The sequence below is a fragment of the Rhinoderma darwinii genome, chromosome 8 (assembly GCF_050947455.1).
Source record: "Rhinoderma darwinii isolate aRhiDar2 chromosome 8, aRhiDar2.hap1, whole genome shotgun sequence".
NCBI classification, from domain to species: domain Eukaryota; kingdom Metazoa; phylum Chordata; class Amphibia; order Anura; family Rhinodermatidae; genus Rhinoderma; species Rhinoderma darwinii.
In genome coordinates this window covers 1,557,499-1,570,652 of record NC_134694.1, presented here as the reverse complement: position 1 = coordinate 1,570,652, position 13,154 = coordinate 1,557,499, and the positions used below count along the sequence as shown (strand labels likewise).

Genomic DNA, 13,154 nt, shown 5'->3' with positions numbered 1-13,154 from the left:
TGCGGTGTAATAGCTGCGGTCACGCCACGAAAGTCGCAACACTGCTTTTTCTTGCGGGTTTTGCATCCCCATTCAATTCATTGGGGAAAACCCTAAACGGAAAATCAACAAAAACCCAGCGTGAATGGACGTTGAATTAAATTCCGCTCTGCCGGTCAATTTATTAATGTTTACGCTGCAGGTTTTTTACGCAGCGCGGCTGGAAGTTTTCTAAATCTCATCCGCTTTGCTGCTCCTGTAAATGCTGCGGAATTTCTGCACACAATTATGTTGTGGAAATTTGGCATTGTTTACGCTACGTAAGAGCCCGGCCATTACTCCGACCGCAGCTGCTGCTTTGTGTTCCAGATGCAGAACGAATAGCGAGCTGGAGAATTACCGTAACAGCGGCGCTACATAGGAGTGAATGGGAATTACGGAAACGGCATACAGGGGCGCGGCGAGCCCAACGTTACGGTATCCCGGCCTCTTCATTGTGGGATGGGGACCTCTGTGCCGTATAAAGCTGCCGCCATGATCACACCCGTGTCTACGCCATAATTTTTTACCATGGAGATTACCCCGTTAATACCGCAGACGTTTTTTGGGGTAAGACTTTCCTGCCTCCCCGTTACAGGCTCCATTCCGGCGGTCTGCGTCATGACTTATCCTCACAAGAGACGGCGATGAATACAGTAACGGAAAATGTCGCTACGAGGGGCAACTACCAATCATGATGTTACTTTATAGTGGAATTATCAATGAATCAGCAATAAATAATAACGGATCTCCTCCTTTCTCCACACTAGAATAATATCATCGCTGCAGTGTAAATGGGGCTCAAGCCTGACAGGCAGCAATGGAGGGGAACCCCACTACAGAGATCAGGACCCCTCAGTGCCAGGGCCGCAGCGACCTCCTCCTACCACTGGTGGCTGCTGTTTTGGAGTTTGTGCAGTGACCTCTTTCCACCACTGGTGGCCGCTGTTTTGGTGTTTTTTTTATTCAGTGACCTCCTCCTACCACTGGTGGCCGCTGTTTTGGAGTTTGTGCAGTGACTTCTTCCCACCACTGGTGGCCGCTGTGTGGAGTCTGCGCAGCTTCTCTTGTCTCTAAGACGCTCATTGTCCTGGTTACTAGGTGCCGGGATGTGGAGCGAAGTGACGAGAGGTGCTCGACAGTGAGAGTAATACAAGGAGGCGAAAAGCCGAGGGGAGCTCTGGAGACCTAGTTGTGGTGAGTAATCCACTGAAACCGGGATGTGTCTGCCGGGGAGCGATATGATCGGGCTCTTACCTGCTTGTCCTGGTCTGTGGGGTGAGCTGTTACCCGGTGTCCTGGTCTGTGGGGTGAGCAGTTACCCGGTGTCCTGGTCTGTGGGGTGAGCAGTTACCCGGTGTCCTGGTCTGTGGGGTGAGCAGTTACCCGGTGTCCTGGTCTGTGGGGTGAGCTGTTACCCGGTGTCCTGGTCTGTGGGGTGAGCAGTTACCCGGTGTCCTGGTCTGTGGGGTGAGCAGTTACCCGGTGTCCTGGTCTGTGGGGTGAGCTGTTACCCGGTGTCCTGGTCTGTGGGGTGAGCAGTTACCCGGTGTCCTGGTCTGTGGGGTGAGCAGTTACCCGGTGTCACGGTCTGTGGGGTGAGCTGTTACCCGGTGTCACGGTCTGTGGGGTGAGCTGTTACCCGGTGTCACGGTCTGTGGGGTGAGCTGTTACCCCGGTGTCACGGTCTGTGGGGTGAGCTGTTACCCGGTGTCCTGGTCTGTGGGGTGAGCTGTTACCCGGTGTCCTGGTCTGTGGGGTGAGCTGTTACCCGGTGTCCTGGTCTGTGGGGTGAGCTGTTACCCGGTGTCACTGTCTGTGGGGTGAGCTGTTACCCGGTGTCACTGTCTGTGGGGTGAGCTGTTACCCGGTGTCACTGTCTGTGGGGTGAGCTGTTACCCGGTGTCACTGTCTGTGGGGTGAGCTGTTACCCGGTGTCACTGTCTGTGGGGTGAGCTGTTACCCGGTGTCACTGTCTGTGGGGTGAGCTGTTACCCGGTGTCACTGTCTGTGGGGTGAGCTGTTACCCGGTGTCACTGTCTGTGGGGTGAGCTGTTACCCGGTGTCACTGTCTGTGGGGTGAGCTGTTACCCGGTGTCACTGTCTGTGGGGTGAGCTGTTACCCGGTGTCACTGTCTGTGGGGTGAGCTGTTACCCGGTGTCACTGTCTGTGGGGTGAGCTGTTACCCGGTGTCACTGTCTGTGGGGTGAGCTGTTACCCGGTGTCACTGTCTGTGGGGTGAGCTGTTACCCGGTGTCACTGTCTGTGGGGTGAGCTGTTACCCGGTGTCACTGTCTGTGGGGTGAGCTGTTACCCGGTGTCACTGTCTGTGGGGTGAGCTGTTACCCGGTGTCACTGTCTGTGGGGTGAGCTGTTACCCGGTGTCACTGTCTGTGGGGTGAGCTGTTACCCGGTGTCACTGTCTGTGGGGTGAGCTGTTACCCGGTGTCACTGTCTGTGGGGTGAGCTGTTACCCGGTGTCACTGTCTGTGGGGTGAGCTGTTACCCGGTGTCACTGTCTGTGGGGTGAGCTGTTACCCGGTGTCACTGTCTGTGGGGTGAGCTGTTACCCGGTGTCACTGTCTGTGGGGTGAGCTGTTACCCGGTGTCACTGTCTGTGGGGTGAGCTGTTACCCGGTGTCACTGTCTGTGGGGTGAGCTGTTACCCGGTGTCACTGTCTGTGGGGTGAGCTGTTACCCGGTGTCACTGTCTGTGGGGTGAGCTGTTACCCGGTGTCACTGTCTGTGGGGTGAGCTGTTACCCGGTGTCACTGTCTGTGGGGTGAGCTGTTACCCGGTGTCACTGTCTGTGGGGTGAGCTGTTACCCGGTGTCACGGTCTGTGGGGTGAGCTGTTACCCGGTGTCACTGTCTGTGGGGTGAGCTGTTACCCGGTGTCACTGTCTGTGGGGTGAGCTGTTACCCGGTGTCACTGTCTGTGGGGTGAGCTGTTACCCGGTGTCACTGTCTGTGGGGTGAGCTGTTACCCGGTGTCACTGTCTGTGGGGTGAGCTGTTACCCGGTGTCACTGTCTGTGGGGTGAGCTGTTACCCGGTGTCACTGTCTGTGGGGTGAGCTGTTACCCGGTGTCACTGTCTGTGGGGTGAGCTGTTACCCGGTGTCACGGTCTGTGGGGTGAGCTGTTACCCGGTGTCACGGTCTGTGGGGTGAGCTGTTACCCGGTGTCACGGTCTGTGGGGTGAGCTGTTACCCGGTGTCACGGTCTGTGGGGTGAGCTGTTACCCGGTGTCACTGTCTGTGGGGTGAGCTGTTACCCGGTGTCACGGTCTGTGGGGTGAGCTGTTACCCCGGTGTCACGGTCTGTGGGGTGAGCTGTTACCCCGGTGTCACGGTCTGTGGGGTGAGCTGTTACCCCGGTGTCACGGTCTGTGGGGTGAGCTGTTACCCCGGTGTCACGGTCTGTGGGGTGAGCTGTTACCCCGGTGTCCTGGTCTGTGGGGTGAGCTGTTACCCCGTTGTCCTGGTCTGTGGGGTGAGCTGTTACCCCGGTGTCCTGGTCTGTGGGGTGAGCTGTTACCCCGGTGTCACGGTCTGTGGGGTGAGCTGTTACCCCGGTGTCCGGGTCTGTGGGGTGAGCTGTTACCCCGGTGTCCGGGTCTGTGGGGTGAGCTGTTACCCCGGTGTCCTGGTCTGTGGGGTGAGCTGTTACCCCGGTGTCACGGTCTGTGGGGTGAGCTGTTACCCCGGTGTCCGGGTCTGTGGGGTGAGCTGTTACCCCGGTGTCCGGGTCTGTGGGGTGAGCTGTTACCCCGGTGTCCGGGTCTGTGGGGTGAACTCTGTCCATATTTTCAGTGTTCTTTATACAGGGCATTCACCTCTTATCTGGGCATCAAATACTGTTTTTATATTGGGGTAACCTATAATAGCTGCAAGAGCGAAACCCCAAAATGTAATTCCCCCTGTGGCCACCAGGAGTGCTGTATTAGGGAATTGCTGCAGGAACTTCATGTATTAGGATGAGGCTGTGGATATTCACTTGTACCTGCCACTTCTGATGCTCGGACACCCCCTGATATGAGGGAACCCTCTTCCTTTCATGTCGCTGTTGCATTATGTTGGACTTTCCTCTCTGGGTTGTTTGTGGGTGTGGGGTGGGCATGTTGGGGGGCTGTGTCCTGTTTACCTGTAATGGTCCGGGGAATAGATATGCAGTGATGTCCGGGATTCCCCCGGGTCCTGTGTCTATAGGAACGAGTGAGGTGTAGGGATCATCGTCATCTGAACTGATGTCTCTTATTGCAGATCCTGCTCCATGTAGTGCCGCGTTACCTCCTCCTCCTCACCAGGATGGAGCCAGGGACCTTTGGTCAGTGGTTGATTTGACTTTTCCGTATTTCTCTGCTGATGTCGGTGTCATCCAGCACCGGTAATCTGGACCCACCATAAGGATGGAGCGGGAGAATTGCCCGTCCCCTCCGGTTTCTGTCCAGGGGAGCGTCATGGCTGAAGAAGATGTTCAGATGCATGATTCTGATTTAACATTAAGCAGAGAGCAGGAGATCAGGGACTGGATAGAGAAGCAGACGGATGGCACACAGCTGCCCCATAGAGACCCCGCACCCAGTACAAATCCTGTCACACCCAAACCCCCCATGAGGCCGAAGCCGAGGCTTCGCAAACTAGAGAGAGCCTTCTCCCTGGATGACCAAAGCTGGCGCAGGAGGTTTAAGACGAGCCAGGGGAGCTTAACAGACCCCAATGAAAGTAGCTCATCCACCGGATCTCTCCAGGAAGTCTCCACCATCGAGGATCTGGCGGCTGAGCCATCAGGGACCACTCACCCGCAGCCCGGCATGGCGTCCAGATTTCCAAAAATCCGTCTCCCATCAAATAATCATAAAGCGCGTCCTTTACACACGAAGCCCCTGCAGCTTCTTCCCCAGTTAGAAACCAATGCAAGTTCGAGGACACTGAGGACGACTAATAGGATGGAACCGGATTACATGGATTATAAGACCCAGCAGCTTCTCCGACAAAGCAGCAGCCTGAGCGACACACGGCTGAACGGTGTAGTGTGTGACCACTGCTCCAATGACTCCATGAGAAGTACACACAGCCTGCTGACACCCCTCCGCTCCCAGGATGTCCGCAACAGGTGAGCAGACCCCTCAAATCCATTACTAAATGTGAGCAGAGTAGGGACCACCCTCCACGTTCAGCTCTGGGTTTACGTGTGGACTGTACGTGTCCCTGGTTTTTCCCGGTATGATCAGACCAATGTTACTGCTACCGATACGATCGGACTAATGTTACCGGTATGATCAGACCAATGTTACCGCTACCGGTATGATCAGACCAATGTTACCGCTACCGGTATGATCAGACCAATGTTACCGCTCCCGGTATGATCAGACCAATGTTACCGCTCCCGGTATGATCAGACCAATGTTACCGCTCCCGGTATGATCAGACCAATGTTACCGCTACCGGTATGATCGGACCAATGTTACCGCTAGCGGTATGATCAGACCAATGTTACCGCTAGCGGTATGATCAGACCAATGTTACCGCTCCCGGTATGATCAGACCAATGTTACCGCTACCGGTATGATCAGACCAATGTTACCGCTACCGGTATGATCGGACCAATGTTACCGCTAGCAGTATGATCAGACCAATGTTACCGCTACCGGTATCATCGGACCAATGTTACCGCTACCGGTATCATCGGACAAATGTTACCGGTATGATCGGACCAATGTTACCGCTACCGGTATGATCAGACCAATGTTACCGCTACCGGTATGACCGGACCAATGTTACCGCTACCGGTATGACCGGACCAATGTTACCGCTACCGGTATGACCGGACCAATGTTACCGCTACCGGTATGACCGGACCAATGTTACCGCTACCGGTATGACCGGACCAATGTTACCGCTACCGGTATGACCGGACCAATGTTACCGCTACCGGTATGACCGGACCAATGTTACCGCTACCGGTATGACCGGACCAATGTTACCGCTACCGGTATGACCGGACCAATGTTACCGCTACCGGTATGACCGGACCAATGTTACCGCTACCGGTATGACCGGACCAATGTTACCGCTACCGGTATGACCGGACCAATGTTACCGCTACCGGTATGACCGGACCAATGTTACCGGTACGATCGGACCAATGTTACCGCTACCGGTATGATCAGACTAATGTTACAGGTAGGATCAGACCAATGTTACCGCTACCGGTACGATCGGACCAATGTTACCGCTACCGGTACGATCGGACCAATGTTACCGCTACCGGTACCATCGGAGCAATGTTACAGCTACCGGTACCATCGGAGCAATGTTACAGCTACCGGTACCATCGGAGCAATGTTACAGCTACCGGTATGATCAGACCATGTACTCTCCGCTTCTTCACAGGAGTTATTTGGAGGGGAGCCTCTCGGCTAGTGGTGCGTTGCTTGGAGCTGAGGAGTTAGATCGATATTTCCCAGAAAGACTGCTGAGAGTTTTCGTTGCTACCTGGAATATGCAAGGAAGGAAGGTGAGGTGCAGAACGCAGCGTGCATTGTGATTGGTCAGTGGGCTGCAGCCGGTACACTAAGATTACATGGCCATTATGTAGATGTAGCAGAGCCAGAAATGTTGTGTGTGGCCTGAAGATGTCGGAGTCTTTTTCCTTTCCGCTGCTTTTTCAGATGTGCATCGTGCTTGTTGTGTTGGTGAGATCTTCCTGGTGTCTCCACCTGCTGCTTCCCCTCCACTCACAGTCTCACATACAGGCAGAGGGACTGTAACATGGTCCTCCCATCTTACACTGTGAGGGAGAGATACTGCAGCTGCATCCCCCTCCTCCTCCCAGTCTTCTATTCACTATAATATGCTTGACAAATTAGTGCGATGGTATACAAAAATGTACAGAGAGGCTGCAGGCAGGAGAGGGGTACAGGCTGCTGGAAGGTGAGGGGGTGACACTGTCCTCTAATAACATATATTACAGAGGCTGCAGGCAGGAGAGGGGGTACAGGCTGCTGGAAGGTGAGGAGGTGACACTGTCCTCTAATAACATATATTACAGAGGCTGCAGGCAGGAGAGGGGGTACAGGCTGCTGGAAGGTGAGGAGATGACACTGTCCTCTAATAACATATATTACAGAGAGGCTGCAGGCAGGAGAGGGGGTACAGGCTGCTGGAAGGTGAGGAGGTGACACTGTCCTCTAATAACATATATTACAGAGGCTGCAGGCAGGAGAGGGGGTACAGGCTGCTGGAAGGTGAGGAGGTGACACTGTCCTCTAATAACATATATTACAGAGAGGCTGCAGGCAGGAGAGGGGGTACAGGCTGCTGGAAGGTGAGGAGGTGACACTGTCCTCTAATAACATATATTACAGAGGCTGCAGGCAGGAGAGGGGGTACAGGCTGCTGGAAGGTGAGGAGGTGACACTGTCCTCTAATAACATATATTACAGAGAGGCTGCAGGCAGGAGAGGGGGTACAGGCTGCTGGAAGGTGAGGAGGTGACACTGTCCTCTAATAACATATATTACAGGGGCTGCAGGCAGGAGAGGGGGTACAGGCTGCTGGAAGGGGAGGAGGTGACACTGTCCTCTAATAACATATATTACAGAGGCTGCAGGCAGGAGAGGGGTACAGGCTGCTGGAAGGGGAGGAGATGACACTGTCCTCTAATAACATATATTGCAGAGGCTGCAGGCAGGAGAGGGGGTACAGGCTGCTGGAAGGTGAGGGGGTGACACTGTCCTCTAATAACATATATTACAGAGGCTGCAGGCAGGAGAGGGGGTACAGGCTGCTGGAAGGTGAGGAGGTGACACTGTCCTGTAATAACATATATTACAGAGAGGCTGCAGGCAGGAGAGGGGTACAGGCTGCTGGGAGGTGAGGGGGTGACATTGTCCTCTAATAACATATATTACAGAGGCTGCAGGCAGGAGAGGGGGTACAGGCTGCTGGGAGGTGAGGGGGTGACATTGTCCTCTAATAACATATATTACAGAGGCTGCAGGCAGGAGAGGGGGTACAGGCTGCTGGAAGGTGAGGAGGTGACACTGTCCTCTAATAACATATATTACAGAGGCTGCAGGCAGGAGAGGGGGTACAGGCTGCTGGAAGGTGAGGAGGTGACACTGTCCTCTAATAACATATATTACAGAGAGGCTGCAGGCAGGAGAGGGGGTACAGGCTGCTGGAAGGTGAGGAGGTGACACTGTCCTCTAATAACATATATTACAGAGGCTGCAGGCAGGAGAGGGGGTACAGGCTGCTGGGAGGTGAGGAGGTGACACTGTCCTCTAATAACATATATTACAGAGAGGCTGCAGGCAGGAGAGGGGGTACAGGCTGCTGGGAGGTGAGGAGGTGACACTGTCCTCTAATAACATATATTACAGAGGCTGCAGGCAGGAGAGGGGGTACAGGCTGCTGGAAGGTGAGGAGGTGACACTGTCCTCTAATAACATATATTACAGAGGCTGCAGGCAGGAGAGGGGTACAGGCTGCTGGGAGGTGAGGAGGTGACACTGTCCTCTAATAACATATATTACAGAGGCTGCAGGCAGGAGAGGGGGTACAGGCTGCTGGAAGGTGAGGAGGTGACACTGTCCTCTAATAACATATATTACAGAGGCTGCAGGCAGGAGAGGGGTACAGGCTGCTGGAAGGTGAGGAGGTGACACTGTCCTCTAATAACATATATTACAGAGGCTGCAGGCAGGAGAGGGGGTACAGGCTGCTGGAAAGTGAGGAGGTGACACTGTCCTCTAATAACATATATTACAGAGGGGCTGCAGGCAGGAGAGGGGGTACAGGCTGCTGGAAGGTGAGGAGGTGACACTGTCCTCTAATAACATATATTACAGAGGCTGCAGGCAGGAGAGGGGTACAGGCTGCTGGAAGGTGAGGAGGTGACACTGTCCTCTAATAACATATATTACAGAGGCTGCAGGCAGGAGAGGGGGTACAGGCTGCTGGAAAGTGAGGAGGTGACACTGTCCTCTAATAACATATATTACAGAGGGGCTGCAGGCAGGAGAGGGGGTACAGGCTGCTGGAAGGTGAGGAGGTGACACTGTCCTCTAATAACATATATTACAGAGAGGCTGCAGGCAGGAGAGGGGGTACAGGCTGCTGGAAAGTGAGGAGGTGACACTGTCCTCTAATAACATATATTACAGAGAGGCTGCAGGCAGGAGAGGGGGTACAGGCTGCTGGAAGGTGAGGAGGTGACACTGTCCTCTAATAACATATACTACAGAGGCTGCAGGCAGGAGAGGGGTACAGGCTGCTGGAAGGTGAGGAGGTGACACTGTCCTCTAATAACATATATTACAGAGAGGCTGCAGGCAGGAGAGGGGTACAGACTGCTGGAAGGTGAGGAGGTGACACTGTCCTCTAATAACATATATTACAGAGAGGCTGCAGGCAGGAGAGGGGGTACAGACTGCTGGAAGGTGAGGAGGTGACACTATCCTCTAATAACATATATTACAGAGGCTGCAGGCAGGAGAGGGGGTACAGGCTGCTGGGAGGTGAGGAGGTGACACTGTCCTCTAATAACATATATTACAGAGGCTGCAGGCAGGAGAGGGGGTACAGGCTGCTGGGAGGTGAGGAGGTGACACTGTCCTCTAATAACATATATTACAGAGAGGCTGCAGGCAGGAGAGGGGGTACAGGCTGCTGGAAGGTGAGGAGATGACACTGTCCTCTAATAACATATATTACAGAGGCTGCAGGCAGGAGAGGGGGTACAGGCTGCTGGAAGGTGAGGAGGGGACACTGTCCTCTAATAACATATATTACAGAGGCTGCAGGCAGGAGAGGGGTACAGGCTGCTGGAAGGTGAGGAGGTGACACTGTCCTCTAATAACATATATTACAGAGAGGCTGCAGGCAGGAGAGGGGTACAGGCTGCTGGAAGGTGAGGAGGTGACACTGTCCTCTAATAACATATATTACAGAGAGGCTGCAGGCAGGAGAGGGGGTACAGGCTGCTGGAGGGTGAGGAGGTGACACTGTCCTCTAATAACATATATTACAGGTGCTGCAGGCAGGAGAGGGGTACAGGCTGCTGGAAGGTGAGAGGTGACACTGTCCTCTAATAACATATATTACAGAGGCTGCAGGCAGGAGAGGGGTACAGGCTGCTGGAAGGTGAGAGGTGACACTGTCCTCTAATAACATATATTACAGAGGCTGCAGGCAGGAGAGGGGTACAGGCTGCTGGAAGGTGAGGAGGTGACACTGTCCTCTAATAACATATATTACAGAGGCTGCAGGCAGGAGAGGGGGTACAGGCTGCTGGAAGGTGAGGAGGTGACACTGTCCTCTAATAACATATATTACAGAGGCTGCAGGCAGGAGAGGGGGTATAGGCTGCTGGAAGGTGAGGAGGTGACACTGTCCTCTAATAACATATATTACAGAGAGGCTGCAGGCAGGAGAGGGGTACAGGCTGCTGGAAGGTGAGGAGGTGACACTGTCCTCTAATAACATATATTACAGAGAGGCTGCAGGCAGGAGAGGGGGTACAGGCTGCTGGAGGGTGAGGAGGTGACACTGTCCTCTAATAACATATATTACAGAGGCTGCAGGCAGGAGAGGGGTACAGGCTGCTGGAAGGTGAGGAGGTGACACTGTCCTCTAATAACATATATTACAGAGGCTGCAGGCAGGAGAGGGGTACAGGCTGCTGGAAGGTGAGGAGGTGACACTGTCCTCTAATAACATATATTACAGAGGCTGCAGGCAGGAGAGGGGTACAGACTGCTGGAAGGTGAGGAGGGGACACTGTCCTCTAATAACATATATTACAGAGGCTGCAGGCAGGAGAGGGGGTACAGGCTGCTGGAAGGTGAGGAGGTGACACTGTCCTGTAATAACATATATTACAGAGGCTGCAGGCAGGAGAGGGGGTACAGACTGCTGGAAGGTGAGGAGGGGACACTGTCCTCTAATAACATATATTACAGAGGCTGCAGGCAGGAGAGGGGGTACAGGCTGCTGGAAGGTGAGGAGGGGACACTGTCCTCTAATAACATATATTACAGAGGCTGCAGGCAGGAGAGGGGTACAGGCTGCTGGAAGGTGAGGAGGTGACACTGTCCTGTAATAACATATATTACAGAGGCTGCAGGCAGGAGAGGGGGTACAGGCTGCAGGAAGGTGAGGAGGTGACCCTGTCCTCTAATAACATATATTACAGAGACTGCAGGCAGGAGAGGGGTACAGGCTGCTGGAAGGTGAGGAGGTGACACTGTCCTCTAATAACATATATTACAGAGGCTGCAGGCAGGAGAGGGGGTACAGGCTGCTGGAAGGTGAGGAGGTGACACTGTCCTCTAATAACATATATTACAGAGAGGCTGCAGGCAGGAGAGGGGGTACAGGCTGCTGGAAGGTGAGGAGGTGACACTGTCCTCTAATAACATATATTACAGAGGCTGCAGGCAGGAGAGGGGGTACAGGCTGCTGGAAGGTGAGGAGGTGACACTGTCCTCTAATAACCTATATTACAGAGGCTGCAGGCAGGAGAGGGGGTACAGGCTGCTGGAAGGTGAGGAGGTGACACTGTCCTCTAATAACATATATTACAGAGGCTGCAGGCAGGAGAGGGGTACAGACTGCTGGAAGGTGAGGAGGGGACACTGTCCTCTAATAACATATATTACAGAGGCTGCAGGCAGGAGAGGGGGTACAGGCTGCTGGAAGGTGAGGAGGTGACACTGTCCTGTAATAACATATATTACAGAGGCTGCAGGCAGGAGAGGGGTACAGGCTGCTGGAAGGTGAGGAGGTGACACTGTCCTCTAATAACCTATATTACAGAGGCTGCAGGCAGGAGAGGGGGTACAGGCTGCTGGAAGGTGAGGAGGTGACACTGTCCTCTAATAACATATATTACAGAGGCTGCAGGCAGGAGAGGGGGTACAGGCTGCTGGAAGGTGAGGAGGTGACACTGTCCTCTAATAACATATATTACAGAGGCTGCAGGCAGGAGAGGGGGTACAGGCTGCTGGAAGGGGAGGAGGTGACACTGTCCTCTAATAACATATATTACAGAGAGGCTGCAGGCAGGAGAGGGGGTACAGGCTGCTGGGAGGTGAGGAGGTGACACTGTCCTCTAATAACATATATTACAGAGAGGCTGCAGGCAGGAGAGGGGTACAGGCTGCTGGAAGGGGAGGAGGTGACACTGTCCTCTAATAACATATATTACAGAGGCAGCAGGCAGGAGAGGGGGTACAGGCTGCTGGAAGGTGAGGAGGTGACACTGTCCTCTAATAACATATATTACAGAGGCTGCAGGCAGGAGAGGGGTACAGGCTGCTGGAAGGTGAGGAGGTGACACTGTCCTCTAATAACATATTACAGAGGCTGCAGGCAGGAGAGGGGGTACAGGCTGCTGGAAGGTGAGGAGATGACACTGTCCTCTAATAACATATATTACAGAGAGGCTGCAGGCAGGAGAGGGGGTACAGGCTGCTGGAAGGGGAGGAGGTGACACTGTCCTCTAATAACATATATTACAGAGGCTGCAGGCAGGAGAGGGGGTACAGGCTGCTGGAAGGTGAGGAGGTGACACTGTCCTCTAATAACATATATTACAGAGGCTGCAGGCAGGAGAGGGGGTACAGGCTGCTGGAAGGTGAGGAGGGGACACTGTCCTATAATAACATATATTACAGAGGCTGCAGGCAGGAGAGGGGGTACAGGCTGCTGGAAGGTGAGGAGATGACACTGTCCTCTAATAACATATATTACAGAGGCTGCAGGCAGGAGAGGGGGTACAGGCTGCTGGAAGGTGAGGAGGTGACACTGTCCTCTAATAACATATATTACAGAGAGGCTGCAGGCAGGAGAGGGGGTACAGGCTGCTGGAAGGTGAGGAGGTGACACTGTCCTCTAATAACATATATTACAGAGAGGCTGCAGGCAGGAGAGGGGGTACAGGCTGCTGGGAGGTGAGGAGGTGACACTGTCCTCTAATAACATATATTACAGAGGCTGCAGGCAGGAGAGGGGGTACAGGCTGCTGGAAGGTGAGGAGGTGACACTGTCCTCTAATAACATATATTACAGAGAGGCTGCAGGCAGGAGAGGGGGTACAGGCTGCTGGGAGGTGAGGAGGTGACACT

At 53.8% G+C, this 13,154-nt stretch overlaps 1 protein-coding gene across 1 annotated transcript in view; it reads left to right on the top strand.

Annotated features, from left to right (window-relative positions):
- Nucleotides 1-1,080: 1,080 nt before the first annotated feature.
- Nucleotides 1,081-13,154, top strand: part of INPP5E (inositol polyphosphate-5-phosphatase E) — a 53,235-nt gene continuing 41,161 nt past the window's right edge. The window contains exons 1-3 of the mRNA XM_075834618.1: nt 1,081-1,215; nt 4,282-5,134; nt 6,415-6,538. Coding sequence (XP_075690733.1) covers nt 4,428-5,134; nt 6,415-6,538 — 831 coding nt within the window. The 5' untranslated portion in view covers nt 1,081-1,215; nt 4,282-4,427. The remainder of the gene's footprint in view (nt 1,216-4,281; nt 5,135-6,414; nt 6,539-13,154) is intronic.